Source organism: Grus americana, chromosome 3 (assembly GCF_028858705.1).
Source record: "Grus americana isolate bGruAme1 chromosome 3, bGruAme1.mat, whole genome shotgun sequence".
NCBI classification, from domain to species: Eukaryota; Metazoa; Chordata; class Aves; order Gruiformes; family Gruidae; genus Grus; species Grus americana.
In genome coordinates this window covers 90416741-90443185 of record NC_072854.1, presented here as the reverse complement: position 1 = coordinate 90443185, position 26445 = coordinate 90416741, and the positions used below count along the sequence as shown (strand labels likewise).

The following is a 26445-nucleotide window of genomic DNA, read 5'->3' as shown; positions in this document are numbered from 1 at the left end:
TCTTACTGTGCTGTGCTAGAGATTGATTGTTGGCTGGGTCTGTTTTCCAAACCAGTTCATGGCATGTCTGCACAGACACACGCATCAATACAATGGAAGGATGGGAGGGGAGAAATACCATCAAACTGATGTCCACGGCAAACACTGGATCTGAATCACGGTGTGCAGGTGGTGTTGTTCCCCCTCGACTGCGTGCAGAGAGAGCCCAGAGAGATTTATTTCCCTGGGCTCACCTTAGCCACTGAAGTGGCAGTTGGATCACAACTCTGAAAACGACAGACCACTATGAGACCTCAAACATGGCAATAACCAGGCCAAGAAATATTTTGGGAATCTTTTGTTGCTCTCTGTGGATACATCTTAATCAGCTAGTTATTTGCAATGGAGCTGCTGAATTTACTTTATTGTCACTATTTATACTTGATAATATTGTAAGAAATTCTTCTGTTGACCTTGAAGCTTTATACCTGGTTGTGTTGACAAGGTGACAAGATTCCTACCCTCCAAATACATCATTAATCTTTAAATACAAGATGCACGTTGCACAGTTTCCCCCCTTTCACAAAGGAAAGGGTTTGACTTTTAACATGTGAGGGTTAATACAGTACAATGGCTTGAAAACTCAGTTATGACTAGGTGCTCTCAGCCATGTGAAACGTCAGAATATACAGGTGAAAATTTCCCCATCTTTGTATCTCTGAATGGATCTAAATGAATACAGAAATACGTTCAAAATACATAGGCAGAAAACAATTCCAGAAACAACTAAAGTTGCAGCAGCCTTTTCAGAATAAGGGAAGAGCTTAAAAGGAAAGACCATATACACATATTAGAATATATTTTAAGGAAGCTATGCTGGAGAGATTTAACCTAATTACTTAATTCTTGTAGAGTCAAACAATTTCACTGAGGCAACATTACTTTCAGGGTAAGGGTTAAATCATGCACAAGTACCATACAACTCATGGTACTGCAAACGTAGTATTTACCATTAAAATAATGCACATGCAAAATATGCAGTTTTGTCCATTCCTAAGAAACTAGCAAATATACTTAGACACTTTAGAAAAATAATGAAAAAAAGAAAGAATGTGCAAGTAAATTAATTTGAAAATGGAAGTATTTAAAGCAACGATTTTACCCTCTTCTGCTTTCTCACAAAAGAGTTTATTGAAAACTGAATTTCAAACAATGCCTTGTAATTTCTAAAATACGCTGTTCTGGAAAGTGATCAAGATTTCCCATTACATTCCTACTGCTTGAATTCAATGTAATCAATTATGATTTGATTTTTCATATGCATAAGCTTTTTGTACTTTCGAATCCTGAATTGCTTGATATTGCAAGTATTTTTTTTAAAATAAGTTTTACAATATATGTAAAATATAGTTGCCTTCATATCAAGAAGCTATGAAAATGAAAACACATTGCATTGGTAGCCTTCATAGATCACAGTGACTGAATAAAATTATTTGAAAGACAGCTACTTGCAGAGGTTATTAAAATTGTGGGTTTTTATCTGAAGAGATTGGGAAGACGACTTTGCAGAGCTCCCTCCCCTTTCCAATAGGGCAGGCAAAAAATACCTCTCTGATTTACCTAGGAAAAAATTGAGTTACTGCTTCTTATGAAATCAGAACAGGAATATTTTTCTTTAAGTCTGTATCTTCATTAATTACACACTAACTTGCATTCTTTGGGTGGCGAATAAAAAGAGGAAAAGCGTTAGTAGTATTTCCCATAGAAACAATTGCCTGTCAAACAAAGCATAAAAAGACAAAAGGCAGAAACACTGTTTCAGCTTGAATGCCTTAATGTCACCATTTGTCATGCAGCACTTCCTCAGAAAACCCCCGAAGTACAGTTAACTCTACTCCTCTTTACACCGCACACTTTCTCTGTTGGTACAGGATTAAAATGTGCCGGGCCTGACAATGAAACAGCAGAGCCATGGCACATTGTTATGCAACTCACTGTCTGCAAGGGTGGCTCGTAGCTCCTTCTTTATTCAGCAAGTGCCAAGTGCATGTTTAATCAATGTCACAGCTCACCACAGGGTGCAACTAAAGCCACTGTCATTCCTCTCTTCAGATTTGCCTGGCTAAGTTATGCAATGCTCCGAAGAATACCTTGGAATTCTTTCCAGAGGCTCTGAATGCAGGTGTGTGACAGCGTTCACACTACTGCCAGTAAAGCAGACTTCTTCTCATCCTTTTTCAGGCTGGACTAAAATTACATAGTGTGACTGCACGTAGGTCGCTGCATTTGGAATTACAGCATGTCAACGTGAGAAAGCCTCTTCAGACGGCTGCCACAAAGAGTAAATCAAAGGCTGGGTTTTTCTGAAGTCTTAATAAATAACTAAGTATAATTGAATAAAACCAGGAGCTGTTCATTGTTTTTTGGGGTGTTTTTGGTTTTTTTTCTTTTTTTTTTTTTTTTTTTTAAAGACAAAACCGAACAGCATGCATTTCATTGCTCTGCATCATCTAAGGAAAAAAATCCTCAATTTTAATGAGAATTAGTCAACAGTGAGGATCATTACCAGAAAGGGTTTTACTGGTTTTCGACTACACTTGCTTTAGTGGATTACTGAGAAAGAAGGCCAGTCATTTGGAAGATTCTGTAACATTATTATCCTCACCGATAAACTTCTTCATCAAGGAACTGTTCATGCTCCTATCTGGTCTGTCTGAGAGGAGAGCAGCCCCTTCATGAAGATAAAAGCCTGGTTTGCCACTGAATCGACGAGTAAGAAGCATGTCTGATGACATTTTATTCCTGATGCAATGTAGGGTAAGAAACATCTTTTTTTTTTTTACGTTTCTGTGAGATATGCTCTGAGCTGATGGCTTTAATTAGATTCACAGCAGAAATATGTTTATCTCCAATGATTAAAGATGTTAGCCAGGAGAGAGAAATGCTATTGCACTATAAAATGTGATTGCAAATCTTCAGTAAATTGAGGTTATCTGAACTAGTAGAAATCCCAACCAAATTTTGGTTTAAGGTTAGAAATTTATCAATAAAGGCTAAAACAGTATAGCAGATTACATATAATACCAACATCTCAGCCACCAATGAACATAATTTTACAGGGAATACGTTTCTAGAGGATATTTGACTGTAAATTAAGAGCACAAGAGCAGCTAAGTAATAGAGACGACCTGTCAACCTCACTTTTGCAACAAAAAAGGTAATAAATCACATACGCATCTGTAAATACCTATCTCAAATCCTTACATTGCATGTAATTTTGTTGCTATAAAAGTACTACTGTCCTTTGGCATACTGCAATAATAACCATATATAATAATAACAGCAATCTTTATATTTGAAGAGACAGACATTTTCTGTTAAATGTTTACTATTGCATGGATGTCCAAAAGCTGATCTATTAAACAAGTAAATGATAAGATCTCACCTGCAATTGCCTACTTAGGGCTCACTGGTCAAAAAAGACTGTGATACTGTATTAAGGAGGCATATTTTCCATGTTTGAAAACAGTAGACGTGAATATTTGACTGGTTTTGTACTGTGACAGTTAAATATTTAACAACAGCTGAAAATTCACATAATCTCCCCAGGCATTTGACAATGCCCACATACCTGCTTTCATCAATTTGATGTTTCACAAGGAAACAAATTAGCTGACTAAAGACAAATTTTACATTTCTTTTATAATAAAGCATATTAATTGGCTTGAAGCATCAAGCTATTTTTCACTCCTCCTATCAAATCTGTATCTACAGAACAATTATTTTTCACATGGACATGTTCATACAAAAAGAAAACAAAAGATGAATACAACTCAATAAACAGCATTAAGAAATATTGTGTAAAGAAGTACAGAATTGTTTTTAAAAAGATCAAAGCTTGCATGTTTGTCGGACCAGATTTACCATTTGCTTTCTTTCTTCTAGCTAGCTGCCAGAATACTGGTGAAGGTATTTGCAGGAAAAATGGGGACCTCTGCCATCACAACACTGGAAGATGTAAAAAGGCAAGAGGAGAAAGAGGAAAAAGAAGAATCTATTTTAGCATTGCTTGGGATTATTGGAACTGTGCTCAATTTATTTGTTATTGTTTTTGTGTACATCTACACTACACTTTGATGACATTTTTGAACATCAATTGCATAGCACACAGTGCAAGGACCAGCGATGGTAAGAATGATTTCTAAATTTAAAGCAAAAAAACCCGCTGTCTGAAAAGATTATCAAAAACATTCCAGAGCAAAGTGTCTGGCTAAGGGCGCTGCATCAATGACTGCTAAATGTATCTGCGAGCCCAGCTAGGGTGCTAAATTACGTAAATGAAAGCAGATGATATTCAACTTCTTGTTGATAGCAGATGAAATCCAAATACCAGAAACAGAGATGGCACTGTTTTATTGCCAGCAAACATGCAAGACAAGAAATGTAAGCAAACGATGAAAACAATCAGAACATAGAAAGAGATTAATAAAATTTATAAATACATATAAGCAAGCCCCATGATGCTTTCTATGGTTTTGTGCAATATGTCTCTTCATAGCTGAGACCAGAAATCAGACAAAAGGGTTTTATTTTTAGATCACCATAATTTAAGCTTGTAACTTACACTAATGTATACGTGTGGGAACAGGAACACTGTTATACCAAAAATTGTAATATTATAAATAAAGTTTTAACTATTGACTACATTCTGCAGCATTTTGTTAGTCTTGTGAAAAGCTGAAAAAGGTTAGATTTTCTTGCCTTTACTGAATCTGTATTTGAAATCATCATGCTATACTGACGATGTGTTTTTCTAATTAAAACTCATTTAAAGTGGCATGTGAAAAAATAAAGAATAGTTTCAGTACTTCTTTTAAGAAATATTAATAATTACAATGACACACTAATACATATTGTCCAAATGAAAAAATCTTGTTACGTTTTCTATCTCACCATTTTTAGAATGTGTTTAACATAAGTCAAATACAGCTTTCATTTTTTCATCCTGATGCTTATTTTCAAGTAAAATAAAACATAGCACACAAGGATTCATGGTGTTGCATGGAAAACAGGTTTAATATCTCTGCCAGAAGAGTGTACTGTCTCTTTCTGGACCAGGTCCTGAAGACATTTTCCCTTTTTGTACCATTTATGATTGAGGCCTGGAATTGCAACTCTTAGGCACACTTCATGGAACATGCGATTAGAGTACTGAAATTGATCAAACTATTTCCATGTTTTAAATTAAACCCATGTATGTATTTGAATTAGATCCAAAGCTGCAGACAGTCTGAGATCATAGAAGCTTTTATATACATGAATATCTCTTGCATATTTCTTCTAACAGAAAAGCTACTTTTGAAAGCTTAGGATTAAAAACACAGTAGAAAAACAACACTAAAAAACCCCCCCAAACACTGTTTTTAATAAACACTATTCTTAGTATTACATGTGCCACAGAGAAACAATAGAGGAACTGCATTTCTGAAAATCACCTCAGTTCTTTCTCCTAGGCTGCAAAACTACATCCATAAACTGACAAGCAAAAGAAATACATCTCTTGTACAGGTGATAGGTTATTACTGTATAGAACTTCGTAACTGCTAAACCAACTAAGCTTTTGGAAGTCACTTTGAAACAAGCACATGCATAAAGTAAGGTCAGGGATCTAGAACAGACTGAATTTGGCAATGATTTTTCAGTCAGTTGCAGAAACTACGCTGCAACACACTGATTTATGGATGAATGAGGTGGAAGATGGTATACTCTGGTTTTGCCACTCTGAGTTAATACTGGCTCATCCAGAAGAAATGATAAACAGAACTGCACTGGAAGGAAACATGTGCAGACAAGAAAATTTATTCACTGTCCATAGTCTACAGCAAATCTCTAGTATTGTATACTCATTTTCAGTATATGAAGCACCAAAGCATTCTGCAAAACTAAGCTACATTTTAAAGAAATTATGCAGGTAATTCATGTTTATTTAGGACTATAGAATAGAGTTGATGCATTATTAAATTTTTCAATGTACTTATATCTACGGATATGGATATATTTATGGATATTATTGCATTAATCTCATAATACAAGGATATTTGAGATGGGTCTTAAAATGAGAGGTTACAAGAACCTGAAAATTGAACAGAAATATGAAATTCAGGTAGAAATTACTGCTGTTTATTTTGATCCTGAAGTTATTTAAAACTTGTCAATTCTGTGAAATAAATAAACAGTTTTATTTCATGTCATTTCAGTGCATAGCTCTGTTCTCGAAATTGTGAATCAACTAGTACTCCAGCACTGGAGTGAGATAATGCACCTTTTCTTGTAAACAATTCAACAGCAAAACAGATAAAAAGCAATCCCAAAATTATAACCAAATGTGGCAAAGGTTCAGCATCATTCTTTTACCAGTGAATGAGTTCATTAATGTTAATGAATACTAGTGGAATTTTTAATTTTGGTAATTATACTGTCTAAACTGGCATTGTACTTCTAATTTTGCTTATAGCAAAAGGCTTTCAACCTTTCAAGGAAGTCACAAGGTAATACTATCATTAGAGACTGCCTCGGCATACCGGTTATATTTTGTTTTAAAACAGAAGTCTGATATCCTCTCTTAACAGGTAATACTTGTGCTCTATACTCATACGAACCTAAGACTAACTCTAGCTAAAGGAGATCCAGTATACAGCTCTGGTTCTTACACCTTTAATCCAATATGTGCATAAGAATCTCAACAACAAAAAATATCTTAACAGCAACTACCTCTTATTAGACACTGTAAAAAGACAATAGTCTACGGAAAAGCAGAATTTTATGATGATTCAACATTTACACTGCAGTAGTACCCTCACATTTTCACAAATGAGTTAATAAAGATGTAGTACTCTTAGCTGAATAAGGTCAATGTACCAACTTCAGAGACCCATAAGTACTCAGCCTACTCAGTCCAGTGGAACTGGAATACTTCGCAAAAACTAAAGCACCACCATCTAATGCCTTGAGAATAAGTATGATTAATAGAAAAGAAATACTCTAACTTCAGCAGGCAATCTAGTGTAGTTCAAGCTCTGAGGTGAGGATGTGAGCGCTCAAAAGTATGACTTTAACAGACTCAACTAACAAAGGTATATCAAAAGAGGCAGAAAAAAAGAATTCAGTACATTCATCTTCTAACAGATTTGTCCATAGCACTTACTAAAAAAAGTTGACAATGAGGTATTTGGTGGCAGGATGAAGCAGCACAAACGTTAATGAATCCACAAGTTCAGGGTGCGGCAGTACTTGGTAAACTATGAAAGGTGCATTAAAAGCTAATATTGGACTCTTACAAAGTGGCACATGCTGGTCAGTAAACACAATCCTTTTAATAAAGCCCTCACGTAGAAATGCATCATCTCTTCTCAGCAGTCAAACCCAAGGAAGACTGAGCTAATGTACCACCACAAGCTATGCTGACCACATCACATGGCATCTTTGTCCACCAAAGAAGGAAGGGTGGCTACGGGTGGCTAAGAGGGGAGCATGTGAAGAAAGGACTGCGAGAAAACCCCAGCTAAAATTACAACATCCCCTGCATCCTATAAGCCTGGGAATTAGAGCAAAGAGAGTTCAGGCAGAATTGTGCAAATTGCTATGAGGTCTGTCTTCCAAGGAAGAGGTGGTACCAAACCTCTGTCACTCTTCAGCTTTAAATAAGATTAAGTCATCACAGGGTTTGCTAGATACTAGTTTAGGGACAAGCTCGTACAAATATATTTTTAAGCAAGAAGAGTCTACCTAATATTGTGGTATCACTGATAAATCCCACCTTCACTGGGCTTTTTACTGTCCAAGCCTGTAACAAAATAAACAGTCCCTGTCCTAAGAGTCACTTGATTTTCCTTCTATTTCATGATTCCGTTCCACTGCCTTCTCTCTATAAACCTTGTTAACTACAAAGACTACTATTACTACTGCTTTCTTCTCTCCCACCTGTAAATACTAGCTTGTATTAGTCTTCATAAACCTAGGTCCATCAGACAAGTAACTCTTATCACCTTCAAGACAGCCACGTGCTCTAGTTAGAACCTGACGGTCACATGTTTGTTGGGCACCTCTTGTTGCACAGCACAAGTTTTATTGCTGTGCATTTTGTTCAAGGAGAGAAATGTTCACAGATTTGAAAGAGTTCCTACAGCGGTAATTTTCAAATGAAATTTGTTGTATACAAGACAACAGTGAAAAGGTTTTACAGAAGAGATTTTGGTGTGAAATATGCATAAATGCTCAGCATTTAATACACACTAGATGTTCCATGATACAGAAGTTAAGAATGACATGAATTTTACCAATGTAAACATGAATTAAGTACTTAGGAATAAACATAAATGTTTAAAAAAACCCCCAAACTCACCATGTTACAAAGATAAACTTTTTTCATTTATAAAATGAAAGAGGATAAAAGCCACAGTAATGCCATACCAAGATACTAAACAAACACAGGAAAAAATAATCAAGAAAGAGGGTGAGGATTACAGCAGCTATTGCTCCTTGTGCCTAGAGCTATGATCTACCTTGCATAAGAAGGAAAGTCCTTCATAGACAGATAAACCTTCTTTCTCTACAAGAAAAAAGCAATTATGGAAATTAATGAAAGTGGTCAGTTCACAATTTTCAAGGACTTCACAATCACCTTGCTCTGATGCAGATGAAGCTGCAGAATGTGTCAGAGCAATCTGGTTTGTAAAGATCTGCTTCAAGGTGAGGTTTCTAAAAGATTAAATGATATGTGAGCACTCCTTATCTGATTGGTATTGCTTTTATCTAGAACAATCTAGTCCACGTATGTTTTGGGCAAATTTAGCAGGGATGGCAAAACGTATTTAAGCAACAAAAAACCGAGATAAATTTATAACTGTGACAAACGCCAAATTTATATTCTGACACTGGAACTGTTCAAGAATTTTGCCAAAACAACTTTACAAGCAGGATGTATCATACGTGCAGCTAACTGAACATGTTTAAACCACATACAAAATTCTCATCAACACCAAAATACTTACTATCTTGTATCACCCTAGTGGGATCAATCTCCTGTGCAATAAAGGGAAACAACATACCCAGCAGCTTCATTGCATATTATATTTCTTTATAGAAAATTCTTCCCACATAATTTTATGCATAAGGCAGATATGTAATATGTGAAGATCACTGCTGTTGCAACTGTTTACAGCAAAACCAAAAATCTAGTAGAGGAATACCGTGAGCATAAGGGTAACCTTTAACTAGTACCATTAGCATCCATTCAAGTCTGAGAAAGTTAGAGTTGCTGAAAATGGCTATTTTCTGTCAGCATCGTGCTGGGTACAGCTTGTACCTGCTGGGGTGCCAGAACCCGGGAACACTGTATTAGTATTCTGTATGCAGAATTTCTCAGTCCAGCGTATTACAGGAAGAATACAGTTACCTGCTTCTTCCAATGAAAGTATGTTTTGATAGCAGAAGGTACACTGGTCTGAAAACTAGAAGACTGTGTACATGAGTGTTACTAATAATGCTGTTCCCTTTCCTGCTCCTCCTGATGTGGTGGGTTGACCCTGGCTGGGGGCCAGGTGCCCACTAGAGCTGCTCTATCACTCCCCTCGTTCACTAGACTGGGAGAAAAGGTATAACAAAAAAGCTTGTGGGTTGAGATAAGGACAGGGAGAGATCACTCACTAATTACCATCATGAGCAAAACAGACTGAATGGAGAGAGGAGATTCATCTAATTTATTATTACTAAGCAAAACAGAGTAGAGGAATGAGAAATAAAATCAACTCTTAAAACACCTCCCCCCACCCCTCCCATCTTCCCGGGCTCAACTTCACTCCTGGCTTCAACCTCCACCCCCCTCAGCGGCACAGGGGGACGGGGAATGGGGGTTATGGTCAGTTCATCCCACGTTGTTTCTGCCGCTTCTTCATCCTCAGGGGAGGACTCCTCTCATTGTTCCCCTGCTCCAGCGTGGGGTCCCTCTCACGGGAGACAGTCCTTCACGAACTTCTCCAACGTGAGTCTCTCCCACGGGCTACAGTCCTTCACGAACTGCTCCAGCGTGGGTCTCTTCCACGGGGTGCAGACCTTCAGGAGCAAACTGCTCCAGCGTGGGGTCCCCCATGGGGTCACAAGTCCTGCCAGCAAACCTGCTCCAGCCTGGGCTCCTCTCTCCACAGGGCCACCGGTCCTGCCAGGAACTTGCTCCAGCGTGGGCTTCCCATGGGCCACAGCCTCATTCAGGTGCCTCCACCTGCTCCAGCGTGGGGTCCTCCATGGGCTGCAGGTGGAATCTCTACACCCCCTCATCCTTCCTCCATGGGCTGCAGGGGGACAGCCTGCTTCACCATGGCCTTCACCACGGGCTGCAGGGGGAACTCTGCTCTGGCACCTGGAGCACCTCCCGCCCCTCCTTCTGCACTGACCTTGGTGTCTGCAGAGTTTCTTAAATCTTCTCACTCCTCTCTCCGGCTGCAAAAGCTGTTTTTTTTCCTTCTTAAATATGTTATCACAGAGGCGCTGATGGGCTTGGCCTTGGCCAGCGGCGGGTCCATCTCGGAGCTGGCTGGCATTGGCTCTGTCAGACACAGGGGGAGCTTCTAGCAGCTTCTCACAGAAGCCACCCCTGTAGCTCCCCCACTACCAAAACCTTGCCATGCAAACCCAACACACCTGAGAAGGCATTCAGCCCTATCGGAAAAGAGAATTTTTCAGTCTTACGAGCATTGTATCAGAGCTTCTCAACCTCTGTCTCTCTTGTGACAACCGGGCCCTCTGTCAGCTATGTCTCCTGACACTGTGTTAGTGATACCAAGAGCCCCAGCATCACCTGCAACTCAGACTCATTAATGTGGAATTATCTGTCTGCTTTTGAACTAAAGGGTAATTACTGTATTAGAATTATGCCTGGCTATCACAAAGACGAACTATTTTCAGGGACTCCTTTCAAACTAAATGCATCTGTCTCAAATATACATGAAGAGAAGATATTCTTTCCAGAAGTCATGCCTTTTTGCACATTTCCCTCTCATACTGATATCCTATTATGTTTTCAAAGACAAGCTTGACTGATATAAGCCTGCAAAGCTTTTTTTTTTTTTTTTTTAAATCCAGAACATTGTTAATTATAGTTTTATGTATAGAATTTTGAACAAACACAGCAGGAAGCATTCAAGACTATCGCTTGGATCAATGTATTAAGCATAACAATGCTGCTACACTAAGAGCTACAGATCCATTTATGAAAAAGCAGGATGTATCTGCTTTGGTCACTCTTTACTAATTTTTATTTCACAAGTACGACACATGATCATCCCCTGCCAACAACAAATAACAGTAGTCCAGCAGTGGAAAACATACCTAAAATCAAGATTTCCCACTGCAACTTTGCCTTTTCTTTGTACTTTGGGAAAACAAATGGTCCCTGAAAGCCAAACTAGTCTGAACCTCTCTCCATGAGCCACATACCTCATCTTTTCTATCGGTATCTGACTGCTCTTCCCCAGTTAAAGGTGACTTAGACAGACAGATATGTTCTGCTATTGAAAAGAGCAAAAAGCAATTTCAACAGCTGCAATTCATCTATAACTCAGAACCAACAGCTTCATCCTTTAGATAACATAGCATTTTTGCCAGGTCTTTCAGTGCATTTTCCTTTCTACCTCAACAAAGAAGAATTTATGAGTATCTGTTAGGTTACTTTATCGTTTTACTTTATTGTTTTGCATTAGATTTTCATCTGCAATAATGAGCCTGGTGTATAAGCTACAGAGTTCATTTTCCTCACTGTAATATGTGCAAAATAGAACCAACAAATTCATTGCATAATTAGGGAGAGGTGTCAAACTGTGGACTAGCAAGTGAAATATCTTCATATTTTTATTTTTACTATAAGGTCCCAGCAGACTTTTTGAACTACTTCCATTCCATCATACAAGATTATGTAATGCCCTAGTTAAAACAGATTGAGAGCGCCACATTCTTGTTTTAGTCCTATGTAGCTTTGTAAATACTTAAGACACAGATGATTTCTCTTTTACCCTGGAGATAAAATATACTGTGTAATTCAACACGAAGCTATGACATTGTTTTAAGAAACTCACATCACCACACCCTACAACTGGCATTCAAAAGAACTGCAATAATGTGACAAGATGTTTAGCAGTTACTCCAAAAATAGAGGACGTGAAATAAGGGTCCAAATCCAAATTATTCAGATTTAGAAAAACTCCTTCTGCTACTTAGGGATTAAATCCGTCCTTACAAAGCAACTAAACAAAAATTCAACCTAAGGCTAAGGCAGTGTTTCAAAACTTCAGGCTGACAGTTATCTGAAGAAAAAATGGTTATCAATATCTTCATACTAAAGCCTGTCATCTAGTGAGACTGAACATAAATCACAAACCCAGTCTGCTGATTTTGCTATTAGTTCCACACAGGCATTTGCTTAACTCATACTGCTTGACGTTACCTTGTACAACTGAAATGGTAAGCAAGGTACGCCATACTGGATGAAACTAGCAAAATGCCTTTGTTTTAAATTTATGAGTAGAAATGTAATGACAACCTAAGACTAATTTGTTTTTCCTTTAAAAAACCCAACAACAATTTCATTGTTCCCATATATTTGAAATATTTTGCAATTTTGATAACAGACTTTAACAGGTAACAGACTTTTTAAGATTTTTATATTTCCTAAATAAAGCAGAAAAGGCTCTGATCAAAGTAAAAGAGAATTGCCCTAGTATGAGAAACATTTACCAACTTCATGCATATACCTGCTCAAATATTCTCACAAAATTAACATTTTTCTTCAAAGATTCATGATCTTGTATAACGCGCTCTCTCTCTCTCCATGTATTGTCTACAGAACAACTAAAATATAAACTTTTCAGATGAAAATAATATTTTCCTGCTAATTTCAAGTTTAAAAATGAAATTTCAAATTTAAAAAAGACATTAAAAAACCAAAGTTTAAACTCTTAGAACAAAGTGAGTATTTCAACGAACACTCCCATTTTGTTTTCTAAGGCTCAAGTGAATGTTCCATTAGTATAATCCTAAACTGGCCAACGTATTGAAACTAGCCAGAACTATCTACTGTTTACATAAAAACCTATTTGACAGAAGTAAGCCAGCTTTGATGTAGAAGGAGACAAAGACACCTTACCTGAATCATTGCGGAGGTATGACGACATTGCTGGGATGAGGCAAGATTGACTGAGTAGCTCTAGGAGAACAGATGGAAGAGCACTGCTGTTTTGTCCTCTCCCCTCATGGCTAGTTTGGGTCTCTCCATTTGATGTACTCCCTGCAGGATTTATGTAACTGGCAAGAACCTGAAATACACAAAAATATTTAATCGAACCTGATTTATTTTAGCCAAAAGAACTTTGACTTTCCTTCCTTAAGGAAGACACCATACTACTACACTATTTTGCTAATTCAGTACTGGTATTTATTTCAGCAGTCCCAAAGATCTTTCAGAAGAAATTGTATACAGTCATTAGATTATGATTCCAACTTTGGCTAGTGCTAAAATTAAATAGCTATTAGAATTCTGAATTACTTTAAGAATATCAATTAATATAAATTTTGACAAAACTGCTGGAGTTACTTGAAGCAGGAGTTTGCCAGCTCACACAGATGCTGCTGCTCAGCCCCATTCACTTCAGGACACCCTCTAGCAATAAAATATGTATTTTTTTTTAAACTGCAGATTTTTTAAAAACACTTGTAACTTCCTTTTGGATGGGACTTCAGGGTTTACAGATGAAACAACAACTTACGGCAAGCATGACAGTTCCTTGAAACAACCACTTGTAAGCACAGCTCTTGCTTCAGCAAACAAAGAGCAGCCTTCCCCTCAGTGACGGCGGGAGACTCGCCTCAGGACTGCACACCTGCTCGTCCCAAGGGTAGTCCTTGCCGAGTTCACAGGCCCTTATCGTACCTGCGTTGGAGACGTACAACCCAATGCCCTTCCACAAGTCTGATTCGTGCAGTCATATTCTCAAATTAAGTAACTTCAAGGCTTGAAAGGCTGTATTATTTGAAGTCTCAGAGGCTTTATTCACCTTTTTAGCCTCTTCTTTCTTTCATTCTCCCTCTTTGCTCTAACCCCATTACCTGTGGTATTTTGCTGCAGCATCTTATCAGCACTCCCTACAACAGAATTTTTCTAAACAACCTTCCTAGAGAAGGGACTAGGCAAAGTCTGCTGTACAACTGACTGACATCTTCAGCAAAATACTGAAGGGTTTTCTACTTCTTCCTACAATTCCTGACAACCCAATGCAAATGCCTCCTTACCTCAGGACTTATGGCAGCTGTAGCTAAACCTCTGCATGTTATAATACAGAATACTGCCTAGAAACTTCGCCAAGAATAATTCAGGTGATCTTCCTCTTTCTTGCTTACGAAAATTGTTTTAGATTTTATTTGTTTTGCTTTTGCAAGGGATGTGATACTTGTGCCTTGCAATCTACAGTGACTGGAATAACTGATTACATCAAAATGATATCTGCATCAGTCAGGGCATGGGCATTTTCAGAGTTTCATCTCCTTTGTGCTCTATCCCAGCAGTGAGGTTAGCTAATGCATTTGAGCTGACAGTTCTGTGAATGAAATTTTTGATGACTAGATAGAATCTCATTTTCCCTACACTGACCTAAGATAACAGAGGTTGGTTGCACTTCACAATGGACTGAAAAGCCTAATTAAGCAGGACTTTCTTCTCCTTAGCACGAAGCATTTGGAACACATCAGAGTTTTACTAAGATCTGGATGTTCACTGGTGATTTACTACTGTCATTTAATTGATATACTCATGATTTTATAGATGTATGAGTGAGATTTTGTTACATCGGCATAACATATTCATGGACACCACTAACAACTGTGGATATTTCCTTAAAGCAGAGCAAAAATACATGAGAAATTAATAGATAAGATTATTTGGCACACACAACAAAGTGCCTATTCCTGCATTCCTCCTCCTTTAATGGAGAGTCTTTACCGAATGCAGTTATGTCCACAGAGATATATGACAGCTCCAGGGAAATACACTGGAATGCATCTTGGTTCATTGTCTATTCAGAACTATCACCCAGGCTTACACACTTAGGTCTTTTTATGCAGCAGCCTACTGACGTCTGAAAACAGTCTCACTCAAAATACGATCTATTCTATTTTTCATGTAGAGAGGCAGTTCTAAACTAATTTTTTTCCCCCAAATACCATAATTACTGTGCTATGTGACTGAAAAAAATACAAGCTTGATTTTTTTTATCCAGGTTCTAACGTTTCAAGTGGTTATCATTAATCAAAATTTCATTATTACACACCTGTAGAAGGCAGGTCACGTGCTCTTCTTCTAACCTTTGCTTAGTCAAAGCTTGTTCAACATCCCATCCTGAAGCTGTGGAGCCTGTTCCAAAGCCTGTACCCTTAGCCCAGTACAACTGCTGTTCTTCTGTTGATGCGCTGTTGTGTGTACTTGACACCTGTGGCTAAGTTAAAAAACAAAACCAAAAAAACCCACAATAATTTTACTTTTCTCATCTTATGAACCAATTCTTTAGAAAGCCTTTGTCCTGCAAAAGAAGGTAATCCCAGTTTATTAACTTAATAAAGATATCACTGAGAGTCAGGGGAATTCAAAGTTTTAGATAGGAAAGATTCTGCCACATACATAGAGTTCCAGTACAGGTCAGCGCTAAATTGTTGCAAGTGATTCTTCTGTAAGCCCATTTTTGTTCTCTTTTAAGATACTGCCACTGCTTAAATGATTAAAGCTATTAAAATGCTACTTAATCTATATCATGCTAAACATCACAGATCTTTATTATTACTATTTAACACCTAGTCAAGTTCAATAGCATAATTAGATGAAGTGAATGTAAGTAGAAATGCCATCGAAAGTACACAATCGAAACGTGTAAGATACATGTATAGCTCTGACACATGATCTCTGAGTCACTGAAACGCACACTATTTCCTCTCCAGATAACGGGGGAAAATACCTCGTCCTTAAAATGTTCTGAGAGAGAGCATTTTTCCAAAGGTCTGTGTACAGGTTTTTCCAATGGTCATCATCACTGCATTTTACTAACATAACTCCAGTATTATACTGCTTGGCCCTTACAAAACTATTTAAGTACTTACTTAGGCTAATTTTGAAAGTTTATCAGATCTTTGGTGAAAAGGATGCAGAAAAATCTCTGATAAGCCTTTTTAAACTAATGCTTTCCTAATCATATATTTAGCATCCTAAACAAGTGACCTCATTTTCCTAAGTGGTGAACACTTGCTACTTTCATTAGTTACTCAGTGACAAGTAGCCTTACTGGCAACCAGGTCAGGTGAGTAGGTGCCCAACTTCAATTTGTAATATTTGATTTACAGCTCTGAAAAAGTTTCATTTTCTGTTCAGATCTTCAATGACTTTGTTCAGGATTATACTTGAAGGAAAAGAAATTATGTATAAACAGACTGCAAGGGTAAAAAAAGGTTATCACCTATGAAATACCATACTGACAGCAGTCTGGAATCACTATTTACCTTTTATATTGGGAATGTAATGCATCTTGGTGATTAAATAGCTGTGTGGTTATTCTCTTGTAGACATTACTCATTACATGACTCATTAACATGCTGTGCCTTTAACATTCAAGAGGACTGTCATGAGCACTGACTTAAAGCACCTAAGGGAAAGCCTGGCCCCAGAAGTACAAGCCTCAGTGCAGGCCTGATGGATCCATAGTTTCAAGTTACCATCTATCACCTGATAGATATGAATTATGAGAAGACAATGTGTTTAAGAGGTCATGGTGGAACTGAAACAGAGATAAGAACTAATGGTTGCCCTTTCCCTCCAAAAAGCGCAATAATGCTAAGGCGTTAATGTGTTAGCAGCCTGATACCCCATTAGGACCAGAATATCTCAGCTTCCCCTTAAATTTGACTAGGCATTAAAGTGAATTACTTTCATGCACAGCTTCATCTCTTCCTTGCTCAACCCCTCATCAGTATCAGAGCTGCTAAAATATGGACAGACCTATATTTTGCATCTACTTAGCCATATCTAGCCACAAGGAAATTTTTCATGCAAGCCTCTGCCACAAATACGCTAAAGAGGGCAATTCAAGAATGTTTTTTGAACGCTTTTATAAACAATTGGTATGTTATGCAGAAATGGCAGCTCATAATCCTAAAAAAAAAAATAAAATCAGGGGATACATGTTCTGAATAGATAGTAGCACAATATAGTAAGTACTTTGAAAAAGTTTAATTTTGAAGACTTGCGATCTTGAATGCTATGGAAAATTTTTGTCTTTGGATCTTATTTCCCCATCAGTAAAAAGGCAATACAAAAGTCTCTGCATTAATTCATTAATTTTCACAACTCATTTACATTTGTGAAGCATTTAAAAGGAAATAATTTGCAGCCAGTAGAGTTTGGATGATGAATGCTAAATAAGGTAATAAAGTCATGCTATCTAATGAGGATTAAAGAACCACCATCCATTGAGCATTATGCCTCTCATGCACTGAAAAAGAAGGTACTGTGAAAGAAACTGATTACACCTTAATGCTTCATGACAAGCCTTCTTTGTTGGTTAGATTTCATGATTACTATGTTTATTTGCAACATGCAAGGATAATTACTTAATCAAGTACTTTCTAATTATTTTAGCTCTTCATTCAAATGCCAACTCTGGAGAAATTAGACTATAATGAAAGCATGGAGATTATTTTCTTTTTTATAGTTAAAACTCTTACTGCTTCCCATTGGCAATTATTCTGCTGCTAAACTCACCTCTGCCTGGTTGGGACTAGAGTTCGGCACTCTTGGTGCATGGTGGCTTAGAGCAGACAGACAAGCAAGGATAAGATGGATAGCCCCAATCTCCAGTGCCATCCGCCTAAGCAGTACTCCATCATCAGTTGTCAAAGGTGTAGTGCTGAACAAACTACGCAACACATGGAAGGGCAGAGTTGGAAGTACGTTTGCTGAAGGAGACTGCAGGATATGACCTAGATTGAAGAAGAAAAATATTAAAACCATATTTTCTTTCAAGAGTTCAATACAGCCTGTTAATGTGTGCAATGGTTTATGAACAACACATACGGAAATATACTAAGGACTTAAGCATTCACATATAGTAAGCTATCTAATATTAGGTTTATCTTCACAAAAAATTTTCAGCAGAAGAGTGTAGAAGAAATAATGTTTCTTTACTTCCTTTATGGATTTGGCTAAGAACCAAAGTTATAAAATCACATTCACCATTTCCAGGGGAAAAAAAAACCCCTTAGCTTGTGAATAATAGTGAGTATACTTCTGTATTTGACTACACTTCAGGTTGTATTTCTGAATGAAGAAAACAAAGGTGGTTCGGATTATTTTTCTTTTTTTTCCACCATTCCAACTATAGCAAGTTAAAGAATGCACATGGTCAGCTAATAGCAGCTCAGCTGACAAGGAGCTTATCATGATCTAGGATTTTTTTTATACTCATGTGCCCAAATTGGGAATTAAGTCACTGACACAATCCAAGCTGTGATGCTATTCAAGCCGAATACATGGTGAAATACTAACCTAATTTTAATTAGATTAGCTGCATGTTTGAAGTTTGTAGTAGAATCATTTTAATTTTTTAACCTTTTGCATTATGAGCAAAAACTACTTCTTTTAAAAGCCAAATTTCAAATAATAGAGTTACAGGTAATGCAACATACTCAGATTTGGGAAAGTGTCTCAATTTTTTCTGTATTTAACAATGCATTTCACATTCCTTCCCCAGTGTATATGTAAATAGAGATATTTGACAAACTAAAAATACTTCAAAATAGCCAAGTCTGTTCAGAAGTTTCCTTCTTATTATAAATATATTATTTTCTCCCTCATTCTTAATCAGCCATATCATCATCCAGAGGTCTAAACTGAAATACATTACACATATGTATGGCTATATTTGTATTTACATGTATCTACACCCACACGTGCATACACACATGAATTAATTCATATCTGTCTGATATTCTTTGTAAAGATAATAATAAGGAAGCAAAAAGTCCTCTGTCTGGGATCTTCATAAATAAAACTGAACACCTCTGGAAAAAAGCCCATCTGACAGACTTCCAGTATACTTCAGATGTAGCCAAATGACAAGGAGACAAAAAAAAAATCTAAACATATATGCCCACAACTTCTTTTTGCAGACAACTGAATCCTTGTTAAATCTATAAGCCATGGATTTGTAAGCCCAGCTCTTTATATTATGTGAGAAAGTAAAGAGATTCTAGGTGTATAAAAAGATGCATTTCCAACAGAAAAGGAAAATATTAATGCTTTATACAGAGACCTAACGTGGACTACTGTGTACAACTGATCCCATATTTCATAAAGAGTTGAATTCAGATGTTTGTCTTAGGGAATGGAGAAATTGACTGTTTAGTCCAGCAAAAACAAAGGCTAAGAGGGAATACAATTCAACAAATGCATCAGGGAAAGAAGAGCTATTTATGATGAGAAACAATACTGGCACAATGATAAATGGGCACAAACCAAACATGAATAAATTTATGCTGAAAATTAAAGCAGCCCCTACCTATCAGGAAAATGATGTTCTGGAACTGTGTTCCAATAGCAATAGTGGATGCACACACAGACACAAAAAAGCAACCCAAATTTTAAGGCTTTGAGTTGGTTTGAGTTTATTAAAAAAAAAAAAAAAAAAGAAAAAAGAGAAAAGGATGTAAAATTCTTTGCAATAGCAAGGGACTGGAACCACTCAAGGACAAAAATCTGAGGGACTGAATATAGTCCTTCAGTTAATTACTACTCAAATTAGGTGGGAGTAGGCAGCCAGACTGAATGTTTTTATCCAGTTTATCCTTGTCTACTGACCTGTACCTAAATACAAGAGAAATAAAAACATAAACAGAAGGGAGAGTAGACAAGACTTTTAGTTTCTCAGTTGGTCTTGAGCTACATGCTGTCCACCACTCTACAGGCTACTGAACAGAGACTAACTTCAGTTGATTGCTGCATAGAAAAACAGCATTCTTTTCAAAGTCGTAATGAAAGGAAATATCTTAAAAGTACTAAAACATCTTTCACATACACTCTTCCAGTTTTTCAAAACACTAAAAAATACAAATATTAGAACCATATGCAGAATTCCAGGTTTGGTTGCAAAGACACTGACTACAAATTGTATCTCAGCTCATCAGTTCATTCATTGAAGAATATCCCATTTCTCCCTCTGAACTCACACCATTAAGGCAGAGCTCCTGCTCAGCTAATCTGATCACTATGACCTTTAGATCTTTGTCTCCTTTTCTAAAACAGTACTATTCTACAGTTTATTCTACATCTGCTGTAGCTATGCTCCTATCCATATTATTTTGCATTTGGTTGCACAATTACATGACGTTTGCTCAATTACTTGAGCATACCCAGCTACTCAGACTGTTCTGTCCGAGCACACTGTCATCTTGACAGTGTCATTGTAAGTTTTATCAGCAGTTATTTTACAATTACTGACATCTAGATGAAAACACTTGAATACTGATGACTGTGACAAAACTTTGCCAGACAGAATTTAACATTTAGAGACAACAGGCTATCAAAGATGCTAGCAACACAGTTCTGCACAAATCAATTCTAACTTCCTGCTAAAAACATTGCAGTGTAAATAAATGTAACTAAAACGATCTAGCCGTGGTCTACAAAGAAACATAGTAATTGCAGCACATACTTCCTTCACCATCATCTGTAACTCCCAACACCAATCTCAACAGACACTGAGCATGTTTCCGTTCTTTTAGCAGCACCTCAGCATAGCCCGGGAGACGAAGAAATAAACCAAAGGCAGCCAAAGAATGCGCAGGTATGGGAGACATAGTCTGAACTGTTGACTTGATCGGTGGAGGTTCTGCAGCAATTGTTTCTGGTGCTTCATACACCAATTCCCCTGATTGTTCAATGGTAACCCATTCAAATTGATCACTGTCCTTCTGCTTTTCCTGCGTGGTTGATGTAACCACCGGAGTGCTCACCTTAACCGACAAAAACAACAAAAAAACATGGTAATCATTCAGTTAATCACCTAGCCAAAAATTTTATTCAAGTTTGGATCTAAAGGACATTACCATCTTAATATAGGACACCATTAAAAAGTCACATGAAATACACTACCATTTACAGATACAGGGACCAGGAAAAATGGCTAAAAAGGGCATTCTTGTTGCATTTTCAATACCGTTCAATATCGTTCTAAAAAGTCCCATCTACACAAGCAAGCAATTGTATTTTGTCAACCTAAAATCCTCAGTTAAAAACGTGTTGCTTAAAATCCAGAGGCATAGGAGACATAATTTACCCAGAAATAAACAACACCAAGATTATATATCAGACTGTTAAATAAGAAATGGCCCTTTTATTTTTTACATTAAATAGTGTGAACTCAAGTGTTTAGTTTTTAATTACGCATTGCAAAAAGGAGAACAATTAATCATAATACCTTTAAAAACTAAGAAGAAATTTGGGTATCTTAGCAGTCTTGTAGCAACTCATGTGCTCCTTTTGGGCTTTCAATTGATTTGGCAGGCTTTATTACTATTATTCTCTAAAATGACAATCTGTAGTTCTGTTTTATAAACAGCAGACTACGCAGCCAGGCATTATGATGGGAGTCAGAGTTTAAGGGGGTAACAGCTGCACAATTCCTCAGGAAACAGTCATACACTCAGTTAAAATGAGGGTATGATTCAGGCTTTTATGCTATTACTGATACAATCATATTTAAAATTTTAGTATTTATCACCAGACTGATCTAAACTGGAAAAGATTATTCTGAAAAGCCCTTGCAGTATTTATTCAGAATACCAAATTCCTAATTAAAAGTCAAAGTCATATTTAGTTGTATTTATTCTAATCATCAGTGACACAGAGAAATAGAAAAGTAAAATTAAAGAATGAAGAGTCTGGAGAATTCAGCAGTCTTCACTCTGAATCTTCTATTTGGTATTATTGTACTTGATTTGCTTTTATGGATCACAGAATTCTTATTCCGTATTTGAATCCAAACTTAAAGCTAAAAAATTGTGAAAAGAAAATAACTTCCCAAGACTGTATAAAAGGAAGGAAAAAAGGGATAAAATTTCTCGTGGTCGTAAGTGCCTTTCATTTGTTGCACAATTCCATGAATCAGTCTTCTTCAATACAGAGTATACATTATCTCACTTGGATTTCAAAATACAGTAATTGCTTATGTGAACACATTTCCTTAACTTTTAATTTTTGAACAGGTTTGATAATAGACTTCTAAAACCTCTTCACAGAACTTTTTACACAGGATTCATACTAATTATCCAGTCTCAATACAGGGTTACTATTCTTGCCATAGTTTTGCAGTCAGGGTACTGAACAGCACCCTTAATTTGTGATTAACTTAATTTCAAAAGGAATAGATATTCGCAATCTTTCCTATTAGGAATATTAGCCAAAAAATTAAAATTTAAATTTATTCTAGCTAAATAGAATTTGAATAATTCACAGGTTATTTCTTCCTTTTTTAATAAAGACTGTGTGCCTAGAACAGCAGCCAAAGGAGTAATTCCACACTAATGCCACTACTGACACTTTTGAAAAGCCTATCAGTGCCTCCAGAAAAATTCTATATCTAATAAGTACACAAAATAAATAACATAAATATTATTCATTATATTATTTTAGCTATACTATTTATGATTATAAAGTTAATTAAGATTATACAGTTATTTATTATTTATAAATTTGAGAATTGAATTTCACTTGACCATAAAAAAATCCTCTGAGGGTATATTCACATGAGCAATTAAATGATAAGCAACTATGGCTTTATTGTTCATCAGCAACTTTATGTTACTGTCCCTTCTAAGATATTTTATGAATTAACAGAAGCAAGGCAAGCAGCAACACTGAATTAATACATTTGCTCCACAAGGACATGGCTACTCAAGCAGCCTATAAAATGCATAAGGAAGCAGCATGTCTAGTTGGACTGGGCCATGGAGTTATGCACTTGCTTATTTTAAAGCAGCCTCCCCACATAACTGAGATGTCAAACTGAACCATAGAGAAATATGAGGAAAATACTGTCCTGGAACAAACACACACAACACGCGGCATGCTTTTCTATGCTGATTTTTTCACTCACTTGCTGAATTACATCAGGATAAAGCATAGGGAGTCTCTCTGCAATTAGGGCTAATCCACCCATTCCTGCAAAAACTTGCAGCGGAGACTGAATGGGACAGGTTTCAAGAAGCGATTCATCTAGAACTGCATCCATGCACTCATCCCCAGGACTGATTGCTTCATCTTCAGGGCAAGGTCCCAGTAAATCTGTATGTTCTACAAAAACACAGGGGTAAAAGGAATTAATACACCATCATCAATATTGTGTTTATTTCTTTGTCCTCACTTAAAAGCATACTTCAAAAGTAGCAGTTCCGTCATAAGCAAAACCAAAGTCAAAAAACTGAAATGAATGAGTACAAGAGTATCAAAAGAAAATATATTTGCGGTACATTTTCCCAATGATGGCAGATCCATGTCATAGCTTGGGATTATTTATACAGGGTTACATGTTAATTATTAGAATTTTATGTTTTATTAGAATTTGATCTATATGTTCACAATTTTGTTAACTTTGGAAGTATGACATTTTTTAACACTGTCTTTCCTTTGGAGGTAACAGTAGGTTTGTTACGCTCCGATAAAGAGTTTATAGCTGAAGATAAGAAAGATAACCTTACTTAAATTAGTCTTGCTTTTTCCTCAAAAATGCTGAACAAGATTTTTTTTTTTTTTTAGTTTCCTCTTTCCCATCATTTAATTCACCATCCATAAAGTCCTGTCGCCTATCGCTCACCCATCATTCTCACATCTCCTCTCCGTGAGGTATCAAAATGCCCCTCTGCCAGAGCTACGAAATGTTATTTTATTCTTCCCCATAAAAAAAGATCAAGATCTCTATTTTTAACGTTCTACTAGCCTCCATACTCCCAGTTTATGACTAAGCACCATAATATCTTGTACAACGGACAAATATGATCATTTTATACAATGATGCACATAGGTTGTATACACAGAACCCCACCACGATTCATTTTGCCAAGAATTAACCCTCTGCTCATTACCACAGGCAAACTTCACAGTGAATATTCAATTTAATTCATCTAAAGAACCTGTATTGCAGATTATGTTGTTAAATACTATAACGGAGTGGTCCTCAAAGCATTCACAGTATACCCACATCAAAAGACAGCATAGATCAAGTAGTCTCAGTGTCTCTTTGCTATGAGCAGTTTGACACCCAGCTGAAAATCCATGATTATACTTAAAATACTTGGATGCACACATGCTATCATTTCGTTTATACTTGTAAAAACAGAGAAGCACATTAAAGCATTCATGCAGCTACCAAAACCAACTTTTTTTTTTAAAAAAAGTTTTAGCCACAGGTACTTTATCTTTTAAAATCTTTTCTTCCCTAATTTGAAAGGGAATAGGAAACAGCAGGTCTTTCCCCATCCTAATTCTCAACTTTTAAATGTGCAAGAAGCACCAGGTTACAAGGACATCATGCATATGTTGTGGGAGGAGCACATCCCTATGGAGCAATGTGATCAAAGTATCAGATTTAAAAAGCTCCTATCAAGGATATGTAGGGGTATGTACATCAGTTCTCCTTAATTCGACTTGATGGACTATGAGAAATAGAAAACATCACATACACTTCCAAAGCAGGATAATCCTTGTAAGAAAGAGCCCAATCATAACACTTTCAGTACATACAACTTTGATGTCTACTGTGCGTAAGGATACAAACAGAAACCACCTCTGTGGTAGTTTTCCCTATCACCACAGATATTCGGTAAGGATGTCTGCAATCATGCTGGTCTCAGCAAGGGACCGCCTGCTGTCAGGCATGTGGAGGATTCCACCACGCCAGGCTGAACATGATCTACAGTTCAATTGTTTGCGATAAAATGAATTGATCGGACCACAAGAAAGGCTAGATTTCCTTGATAAGGCAAATTTTAAAATAAAGATTTTGAAGGAAGACTCACCCCTCTCTTTTTCACTGTTTTATAGCGTAAAAAAGTTGTAAGCCTTCCCAAAGAAGGAAAAGAAAATACACACACACAGATACTCAGAATGCATGGAAAGATCACTAAGGCCAAATGCTTCTCTGCAAGAGTCACTTGAAAAATATGTTATCAGTGAATAAAAGTATAGGCAGATCTTTTATGATGAGCATATATATAAAGCTACTCCTTTCACATCATAAATATTGTTGCAAGCAGTTACACTTAAGCATGCTTCTCCAGTACGTGCTTTAATCTTCTTACAACCCAATTTAAACCGTTTCACCCCCATGAACGCTCTGCAAGTTTTCACTGAAGTCATGCACTTCAGCTATGGAAAACTGCTGGTCTCTAAGGCACTGAAGCACACAGGAAGAAATATAAATAAATGACACACTTCCTCAAGTATAGCAGTAGTAAATGCAGCTCTGGAGACACTATGTGAAGCTATAAAATCTATCCACCACAGATAAAAAACGTCTAGTTTAAGTAGCAAAAAAGGAAATACTGATACGTAAGAATGATTGCTATAGATATCAAAAGCTAGTAATGTAAAAGCAGTAGCACTAGCCTTCATAACTGATGAGTGGTGATTGAGAGACACCTGAATGTAACCAGTGTTTTGCTGTACAGCACCACAGATCAATGTATTTGTAATGACAAAGTCAAATTTTCAAAAGTATTAGTCTCAAGTTTAAAAAAAAACCCCAACCACCTAGTAACTTAATCGAAGTTCAAAGAGGACCTTCATGTTTTCACATGCAACTCTACTACCAAACTAAACCTTCCTTCAAACAGAAAAATATTACAGGTTTAGAATTTAAATAAACAGCAAAACAAAACAAAATTATTTGAAAGGGAAAGACCTCAACAGTGAGAGATCTGTATATCCAGCTATTACCTGGAGTCAGGAAATACTTAGCTCAGATCAGATAGAAAAAGAAAAGTATTTTCTTGGGTTTTGGTTTTTTTTTTTCCTCCCAACTTTTCTTTCTGTTTCTTATCTTTTCTAGGAGACTGATCTATCAAGTGAATAGATTTTACAAGAAGCCCCTGTCTTTTAAGTACCCAAGTTGCCACAATTAAAAAAAAAAAAAAAAAAAATCACAGGCTTCTCTAAGTCATATGGTTTCAAACAGCTCTTGTATTACTCAATCTGCCCTGGTTATCAGCACACTTACTATAGAGAACTGGTATACATGCCAAGAAATAAAATATGCGGTATCTATACAATCATACAATCGTATCATACACAACACTACAATGAAGAAAGCGAAACCAGAACAATCATATTGGTGC

The 26445-nt window shown here is 36.8% G+C and overlaps 1 protein-coding gene across 9 annotated transcripts in view; it reads right to left on the bottom strand.

Moving 5' to 3' along the window:
- Positions 1 to 26445, bottom strand: part of BIRC6 (baculoviral IAP repeat containing 6) — a 188518-nt gene that overhangs the window by 41254 nt on the left and 120819 nt on the right. For 7 of the 9 annotated variants that reach the window (XM_054820680.1, XM_054820685.1, XM_054820682.1 and 4 more), the window contains 5 exons: positions 23211 to 23407; positions 20769 to 21069; positions 17822 to 18039; positions 15348 to 15512; positions 13172 to 13340 (listed from right to left, as the gene is read on the bottom strand). In XM_054820680.1, coding sequence (XP_054676655.1) covers positions 13172 to 13340; positions 15348 to 15512; positions 17822 to 18039; positions 20769 to 21069; positions 23211 to 23407 — 1050 coding nt within the window. Of the gene's footprint in view, positions 1 to 3903; positions 3988 to 5522; positions 10483 to 13171; positions 13341 to 15347; positions 15513 to 17821; positions 18040 to 20768; positions 21070 to 23210; positions 23408 to 26445 lie in introns of those variants that run through there. The other 2 variants (XM_054820689.1, XM_054820687.1) reach the window with 2 other exon arrangements.